Raw genomic sequence first — 9,453 nt, 5'->3', positions numbered from 1 at the left:
TTAAAGAGACATAATACCTTTTTTGTGCCAGATATGAAAGGCCAGGTCCCACAGACAAGGAGGGGAACAGGTGATTGGCATAGAGATATATTGCAACCCAAAGTGTTTCCTGAACTGTGCCCAAATCCTGAGTGACTGTGGAACTAGAGGGTTAATACTGAATTGAGAGGTGGAAAGTGGCAAGCAGGAGCAGAGCAGAGTGGAGTGGAGAGAGATGTAAACTGACATGAAGCTGCTTCCATACATAGCCATGCAGGGCCAGCCTGGTCACGATGGGAGTGTAACCAGTAGGCAATAAGAATGTTAGCTGACCAGCAGTAGAGCTGAAAGTTATGCAGTGCCACTCCTCCCAAAGGCTTTGGTCTCTGCAGGAAGATTCTGTGCATACGAGGAGCCCTCTTGTTCCAAATAAAAGAGGGGATACTTTGATCAAGTGAGTTGAACAAGGATTCGGGAATGAACATTAGAATACATTGGAAGAAATAGAAAAATGTAGGTAGTGTGTTAATACGGCCAGCAAGCGTTAAAGGTAATGTGGACCAATGCACAAAGTCTTGTTTGGTGCGTTCCAGTAATGAAGTGAAATTAGGGTTGAAGAAGTCATTACAGGAATGTGTTATTGTGATACCCAAATATGTGGCTTTATTTTTTTTAAAGGAAAGGTGGAGAGATGAAACATTTATGGCAGCCAAGTTTATGGGGGAACAATTTACACTGTTTATACACAGAGAATTTGCCAAATTGATCTAATATAGAAAGAATGTGGAGCAGAGAGGATGCAGGGTCATTTTTTCAGGAAATGAATAAACACAATTTTACTGAATTTAAACAGTAAACAACAAATACACTAACAACAACAATAATAATATTACACAAAACAAAAGCAAAACAAAATAAAGGATTTTTTCTTCCTTAAATAATCATTATAACAGTAAAAAGCATATCATAACAGGTAAGTAAGGAGCAAGTCAATTGAAGTAATAAAATCTGTCAAAACAGCTCCATCTAGTGGTTATGTGCAGGAGAGATCAACTGTCTTGTAACATTTTCCAAGATGGTTGAGTTCCACATACCTTCAAAAATAAATAGAGAAACTAATAGTAATAATAATCATGATAATGAATGAATCAATGAAAAAACTTCATACTATTTTCAGAAGTATAGCTAAAAAAAACAGAGCATAGGCACTAAACATAGATTACCTATTGAGAGTATGTCGACACTAGCATACACACACAACACACTGTACAAGCACACATACTCAAACAGGGGAGTCATTTGGGGCTGGGGGGGACAGGGGCAGCTGCCCCCTCTAAGATTGCCAGGGGTACCCCCAAATGGCAATATCTGTGAGAAGTTACAAGGCTTAAAAGAATGTGCTCATGCAAAAATGTAGACGGAAGCTGTTATTCTGATTAGAGGCGACAAAACGGACTTAGAGGGAAAACAAATGTAGCCAGTGTTTCATGACCAATCCTCGCCAGAGTGGTCTGCTTCTAATGACATCTGAACTTGATTTTGATGTCCTTGTTGATATCTTTACAAAAATGAAGCCTAGATGATATCCAATGGTCCACAAGGTTTATCCATGCTATGCCAGAGGTTTTTATTTGATTTGATTTTTTTTAAAGTTTGTTGCAGTTTTATTATGGAGAGGGGGCCTCTAAATGCCTTCTTTGCCCTCCCCCCAGCCCAAGGCCAAGGCCAAGCCTTTTGTGAAGGATGTGTCTGTCACTTAGATTTGTGCATATATCTGGAGAATTGCTTATCAAATAATGTGTAACATTTCATTGCTATTTCTAAACTATTCTGTACATTTTGCATGTCATGGTCCTCAACTCTTTCATCATACTTGTTATGTACATGTGTCAGAAAGTCAGTAAAAGATATTGCAATGTATATCATTTAGATTTTGATTGATATGGTTATATCAAACATGTAACAGAACACAAGAAACACAAAACTAAAATGCTGACATTTATTGCACCTCAAAATATTAGCATGTATAGTCATTTTTAAAATCACTACCTGCACAAAACAATGTAAAACAAAAAGGACTGTAAAATTACATAAAAGCAGTGTTTCCTTAGTCTAGTCATGTTGTAATATTCCTGCTTAAAAACACACAACAATCTCATTAGGGTTTGACACTTTCAATATCCCTTGCTGTGTTAAAAAAAAAAACATTTCAGAAAAAAACAAATACTTCCAGCTACTGATTTCCCTTTTGAATACCTTTATTTGGATATACTTTCCATGACACAGGTCCCACCAGTACATTAAGTGAGTATTTCATTACTTTATTTTATTTTTTTTAATTAAAAAGTACAATTCACTTTAGCATTAAGGAAGCACTTCATATTACAGATTGTTTAGAGGGATTAATTTGTAAGACTTCAAGCCTCCAACATGGTCATAATTAGAGAAGAAAATCAACTGTGTGTAATCCATTTTGCATTAGAACAAAACAAACTACATTACAACACAAAGGTTACAGTGTCCTGTCCCTTTTCATGTGTCTCTCAGCATGACTTCATTATCTACTGACAAGCAGTGCGGAGATGACTAATCAAGAAGCTAGCAATGACTAACAAAGGAACAGAACCATAAAACATGCCCCATGTGCCAAGGGGTGAATATCCTTTATATCCTTAGCCTCATTTCCATTGGTGCACGATCCACAGATTGGTCAGTACAGTCGTGATGAATATTCAGGGGATTCAGAGTAAAAAAATAAAAACTAGTACAATCCAATGTACTGTATGGCCGTGAGTGACAAGTGTTTGAGACATCACAGTGAAACGTTCACAGCCATTTACTGCATAGAAACAGAAATATTATGTCACAACAGAAGACAGCCATTGACTGATCATACAGAAACACTAGCTTATAACCTTTCCCACTGTTCAACTTGTACATCCCCTACCTGGGTTCAGACCATTCCTCTTATTAGATATGGCTTAGATTCCTAGGATTTATACATTTCTAATCCTACATGCCACCAAACCTTGCAAATACAGCTATAGTTCAGACATATACTACAGTTCAGACACCATAATTAGGGATGTGATTTTGTCACGGTGGTCACACACCCGTGAATTTTGACATTTGTTTCCACGTGAAAATAGGAAATGCGTCGTTCACATCTTTTGAATTGGTTTCAGTGCAAAGTTAAAGCGGTTAGCAAAGGTGAAATAAAGGTGAATACTTACACAGAACTATAAAAAGTGGCAAAATTAAGTTCTAGGCAACTAGCAGAGCAATATCCCAAGCAATGTCATAAAAGCAGCGGGAGCAGAGAAACAAACTTCAAATTAACCAAAGTCTTTTGTGCAGAAAATATACCTCTGCATATACTCAATATTGAAAAGCCTAAAGGGAGGATGGTTTACAGTTCTGGATTTGCAGCTCTTGCAGTGGTTTCTCTGCGGTGTTTAACAGAACCTGTCAACAGTGTAAATGCAGAACGACCCTTCTAGTCTTAATGTACATCCTGTACTACCAAAACCACAGATGTGTTTAAATAGACATGAACAACAAGGGTATTGCAAAATCCAATTTACAACCACAACATTCATTTAAAGAAAACTAATTTTCAATGTTCAGGTTATTATTTTTTGTTTTACAAATTGGACAAGGTATACATAAATAAAATAAAAAATAAAAAAAATAAAATCTGTTTACTTTTGACTAGAAGCAGTGTGTTAAAAGAAAACACATTACATATATCAAGGAGGCTGTGTGGTCCAGTGGTTAAAGAAAAGGGCTTGTAACCAGGAGGTCCCCGGTTCAAATCCCACCTCAGCCACTGTCTCATTGTGTGACCCTGAGCAAGTCACTTAACCTCCTTGTGCTCCGTCTTTTGGGTGAGACGTAATTGTAAGTGACTCTGCAGCTGATGCATAGTTCACACACCCTAGTCTCTGTAAGTCGCCTTGGATAAAGGCGTCTGCTAAATAAACAAATAAAAATAATATGTTTACTTTGCACAAATACTAAAACATTACATGAATAAATATATTTAAGTTCAAATATTTGTAGCCATGGGCATTCTGTGAAATTGTCTGTTTTTAGCTGGGATTTTTACAGTGACAAAAATCACATCCCCTAACCATAGTACTATGACAGAGGCCAAACAGTTTTCGAAAACGTACTTTGGTGGTGAATATCGTAGCAACTGAAAACAAGGGCAGACAAACGACGTACAGCTATTACAGAACAAATCAAAGCATTTGACTTTTTCGTAAGAGTTTGAAACATGCATAGATAAGCTGTCTGTCTCATGATATTACAGTAGCTATATCCCTGATTCCATGGCTTTAGACTCGTTTATTTTTGCAAATCGAATGAAAATAAAAATGCACTTGATTGGAAACAGTATTTTACAAATACAGACAGGCAGTCTTGGCACCGATTTCCTGTTTAAAAAAAAAAAAAAAAAACCACACCTGACTTCCACAGGGCCAGCTGGGAAATATCTGTCTATTATATTTCTACCGAAGTATTAATTTTTTTTTTTTTTTTAAATGACCAAAGAGCAAGGTAGTTAACATTAGCTTTGGGTAGTTGTACGGGGCTAAAACATTTGTGCATAGAGACAATTTAGAGTGTTTCTGAGTGTATCTTTGATATTTTCAAGTTGAAGGAAAGGTGCTCATAGGTACAGGAACACATCCAGACCGATTGGCAGGGAGGACATTTCTCAATCACTGGATGTTGCAGCGCTGATGAATGTCTGCTATAATAAAGGATCTAAAGAAACGTGGCTGATTCTTGGTAGCATGTTTGTATCACATCAATTTGTTTAACCACCAAATTAGTGCAGCTGTACTTTTGAAATAATCCTAGTGTTGCCTCTTCTTAAAACCCACAAGGTGATCACAACAGTGACATCTGGGTGGGTCTGCTCCAACTTGAACAGAACGGTCCTTCCTGGATGATGAGCACTGCAAGCCCTTCATTTCTGCATTTACTTCCCTACAACTGGGACTGTGCTCTCTAAAACTGTGCAAAATAAACGTGGCTCTGAGGCCGACATGTAACCTTACAGTATCTTTCAAGGTAAGAGTGTTAAAATAGTCCAATAAAACCATGCATTTGGGAGGCCAGATTAAGTTAACCGTTAGACTAGCAACAATTACTGGAGCGCCACTATAAAGTACTGGAACCCCATGTACCCCAGGATGCCTCCCTCATTACAAGAACCCCAGTACAAGAACCCCAGAATACCCCCCTCAGTTCAGGATGCCCCCCCTCATTACAGGAACCTTTCCCATCAGTAAAGACCAAGGAGGCATCCAGCCATATGCTACGACTAAAAGACGGAGCCTCACTGACCAGGTTCAGCACCAACAAATGCCAGGTAGCTTTTGTTCTGGCTTTAGCTGCACACTGTTCTCCCCACCAGCTGGCTGGCTCAGCATCAGTGGCTTCTGGCTCTTGAGTTTGTGGGCCAGGGTCATGAAGATGGCTTCTACATGGTCATTGTCGTCTGGGTTCTTGGCCGAGGTCTCAAAGAGCGGCATGCTTTGGGAGTCGGCGAATTTCTGCACCTGGTCTGTGCTCACCCGGACCGACTCTCGCAGGTCACACTTGTTGCCCACCAGGAGTCGGGGCACCTCGCTGCCCAGGGAGTGCTGCCGGCACTCCTCGATCCAGGATGGCAGGTTCTGGAAGCTGGTGGGGTTGGTGACGTCATACACGAAGACAACAGCGTGCACGTTGCGATAATAGTGCTGCACCATGCTCTTCCTGAAGCGCTCCTGCCCAGCCGTGTCCCATAGCTGGACCTGAAACAAGACACCAACAGAACTGGTTTAATAATTGAGCATAAACATAGCACATAATTCCAAGTTTATCTACTCTCAGGGTTTGTGGTTATTCCTCAAAGAAAAGATAAAGTTTGGGAAAAGCTGAAATGATGCCAATTGAATACTCACATGCCAACCACGAACTTGGACAAGATTCTGTATAAAAACTTTTGGATTTGTTCAAAAGCTTTCATGTAAATGGTGCACTCAAGTGAACTTGTACACGTATTGAGTAAAATAACAGTCAAAAATACTTGTGTGCGTAAAAAAAAAAAAAATGTGTAGACTCGAAAAAAAGATTTGTACCTGTAAAAAGCATTCCCTGTAGTCGTAAAATAAATTAGTAAGTTCTAAAAAATAAATTTGTATCCAAGCGCACGAGTACAACTCAAAACTACAAGTACAAACTCATTTTTGACAGTTCACGCGCACAAAAAAACTTGTAGGCAAAGCTCAGGCAGCCGCAGCTGAATGCCGATGCGATCGACGAGTATTTAGATGCATGCAGGTTGCCGCTTGCAGTCTAGTGTAGGGAGAGCTGTATTTCAGTTGCACTGTGCACACTCTCAGCTGGACATGTACTGTTCCACAGTTTTATTATTAAAATGTATAACAGTTTATTTTTATATCCGTTTTTTCCCCCCCAATTGCCTCGGTGCATGCAACACGTTTTACGCAAATATGTATTACGAAGGAAAACAAATAAGAAAAATAACCAGCTAAACAAACACCACCATTGTGAATACTGCATTTGAATTGGTAACCCTGTTGGAGGTAAATTAAATGATTCAAGTTCTGGTTGGCACAAAGCCCTGCAGTGGAATGGACTGGAAGAGCTAAGGTTGCCTACCTCTGCACTAGACTGCAAGCAGCAACTTGCGCATGTGTTTAAATACTCATTGATCGCATTGGCATTCGGCTGTGGATGCCTGAGCTTCACATACAGGTTCTTTTTGTGAGCATCAAATAACTGTCAAAAATGAGTTGTACTAGTACATTTGGATTTTTTTTTTTTTTTTTTTACAAACTTACAAATTAATTTTACGGGTACATATCTTTGACAGTTATTTCACTCCATATACACGGTGCTCTTACCAACCTATTTGTGTTTGAGAAAAAATCAATTGAAGCTCTTTCAGGTACAGGCATGATAGGATTCTGTCCTTCCCAGCAAACTCTGTGTCATTGCTTGTACAGTATGTCTAGGGCTTCCGATTTTCAGTTTTAACTGATAAAAACTAAAGCCAATAAACGGAAAACAGTGGAAATGGTTAATCAATTCACGTTGACCACCCATTTCCCATTAAAACATAAAACCTACAAAAAAATTAATAATAAATATGTTTCCCAGGGCAGCTGGGCAATGTCCCGCCTTCCTGAGTTGTAGCAATCATTGATTTGTTCTGAACCCACTCCAACTACTGAGTGACAGCATATTCCTATATTTCTACTGGAGACTCCGACATGTAAAAAAATGCCTACACACAAAAACCCCAGAAGAATGTGCCCGTGACCAGAAGGATTTCTTTGTGGAAGACAGCAAAGGAAAGAAGGTACAACTTAAGTGTGCAAATACTGTCGAGTTACAAATATACATATTTTGGCAGAAAATAAAAACACCCAAGCATTTTGGAAAGTAACCGAAAACAATAATTTCGTACAGTATATAAAAAGCCCCCCCCCCCAAATAAATTCATACAATTGCTGAAAAATAAAATAAAATAAGCACTGAAAAATTAAATTAATATAAACTGAAAAACAGAAGCCCCGAGTATGTCATACGGTGAGGGCTGATATTTGAAAACAATAAGGCAGTATCACACAGGTTGTCTTTAACTTGCAAAATACTGTGTTTTTCCTAATGGACATTGTTTTATTCTTAGCCAGAAGGAATGTTTTAGTTTCTCCACAGAACCAAAAATCCAAGATAAATGTCTGTGCTTTTTAAAAGCATGAAGAGTCTTTATAAGCCACCTTCACACTGGCACTCCTACGCTGGGTCCTGTTTTAAGTTGTAGGGAGTGTTTCAGAAATAGAAAGCTAGATCACAGATCCATCTTTAAATTGCTGAGAAACTAAATTATCCTGGAGAGGATATTTTTACAACACTATCAAAATGACAGGCAGCATATGAGAGCTGTGTCATTCATTTTTTTGGCCAGACTTCATAAGAAAAAGGAAAGTTTTGATCGACTAACTTGGCAATACAAGCTAGGCCACACAATATGCATTACACATTGTGAGGAGGAATTCATTTGGTCAAGTAACCGATTGTGTTATATTTAAAGGCAGTGGGTGTGGGATAAAGAGAACCAGTTTTTATGGAATGTGTTTTCATTGTGTTTTTTTATTAAAATATATGATATGAAAAGGTGTTTAAAAAATAAAAGCATATTAAGTTTTTGGACTCTGATTCAAACACACTTTTTGAAAGTTTGGTAAATTCATAATACCTAAATAAAACCCTTGGCTAGTTGATACTGTATCACTGTGTATGTACAGAATAAAAAGAACGCTTTGGCAATATGATCTCTCTTGTTTTGACCTGTACAACAAGCTTGTCTTTTTAACGTATGTTATAATATCGTAAATGTTTTCACCCAGCTAGCACTGCAAAAGTATGACCTAATCCAAATTCATCAGTTTGCGTGCAACATCTAAAAGTTACAGTAGCATATTATCAAACGAGGTACCCCCACATGTGTAAAGTATTTGTTCACTTATTTGTATGATATTGTATCAGAAGCACAAAGTTATTTGTACACTTTTTTTTAAATTAACCTCACACCGATGTGCTATTGTCGGTAGTCCTTACCTTTATTTTCTCTCCATCGATTTCGATAATTTTCTCCCTGAAGTCTACTCCGATTGTGGCCTCGGTCTTGTCCGGGAACCTGCCCGCACAGAACCGGTAGGTCAGACACGTCTTCCCTACCCCGGAGTCGCCAATCACGATGATTTTAAAGATACGAGACCGAGGCGGTGGGAGCGACGAGGCGGCGAGAGAATTGGTTAGTTCTAGGGAGGACTCCATCTCCAACATCCTGCAGCCAGACTAACAAAAACGCCGTGATATGTTTTTTTTTTTTTTTTAAGATTAAAATAAAACACAGTCCACAGATCTTGTCATCCACAGGTCGTCTAGTACTTTACAATGAATTAAAATGTGTGGTTACAAACTAGTAAATGCACCCCCCAAACGACGCCATCCCGACTGAAAATCTGATATGTTTGTTTGGTCGCCACGTACTGAGAACACGCTCATGGACTCGCGAGAGTAGGGTCCACACAGAAGTGGATACTAAACTACAACACTAGAGGGACCCGATAAGCACTTTGTTCTCGTTCTGTGTTATACTACGGTGTTGATAACGTTTTATTTCTTCGTTTTAAGACCGTTGGGAAAGACGAGAGTAGCAGCACATTGAGAGTGTAAATGAGTAACTATTACACTACTTAAATAGCGTCCAAAAAAAAAAAGGTATTTTTTTTTTAATGTAAAATGTATACGTGACATGACGTTCTGTAGATGGCACGGGTTGATTCGATGGTAGTATACCTACCCCTATATATATATATATAGTAAAGTTATGATTGATTTGTCACTTTCACATTGTTGTTTGTCTGACGTTGTCCTCTCATT

General features: G+C 38.6%; 1 protein-coding gene across 1 annotated transcript; it reads right to left on the bottom strand.

Moving 5' to 3' along the window:
• Positions 1-1,964: 1,964 nt before the first annotated feature.
• LOC117408801 (ras-related protein Rab-33B-like) lies at positions 1,965-9,163 on the bottom strand. Its single transcript, XM_034014115.3, has 2 exons — positions 8,626-9,163; positions 1,965-5,789 (listed from the first exon to the last, which is right to left on the bottom strand). Exons 1-2 carry the CDS (start codon positions 8,851-8,853, stop codon positions 5,343-5,345), a joined length of 675 nt encoding a protein of 224 aa, XP_033870006.3. The 5' UTR covers positions 8,854-9,163; the 3' UTR covers positions 1,965-5,342.
• Positions 9,164-9,453: the final 290 nt, after the last annotated feature.

This window comes from Acipenser ruthenus, chromosome 2, assembly GCF_902713425.1.
Source record: "Acipenser ruthenus chromosome 2, fAciRut3.2 maternal haplotype, whole genome shotgun sequence".
NCBI classification, from domain to species: domain Eukaryota; kingdom Metazoa; phylum Chordata; class Actinopteri; order Acipenseriformes; family Acipenseridae; genus Acipenser; species Acipenser ruthenus.
Note: the sequence above shows the minus strand (reverse complement) of the source record. Positions and strands in the feature narration are given on the sequence as shown.

Excerpts from the sequence above, each read along its gene's own strand:
- LOC117408801 (XM_034014115.3), bottom strand. The coding sequence starts at position 8,853 with ATGTTGGAGATGGAGTCCTCCCTAGAACTAACCAATTCTCTCGCCGCC. Across the intron at positions 5,790-8,625 it reads TCGATGGAGAGAAAATAAAG|GTCCAGCTATGGGACACGGC; the intron begins GTAAGGACTACC and ends GTCTTGTTTCAG.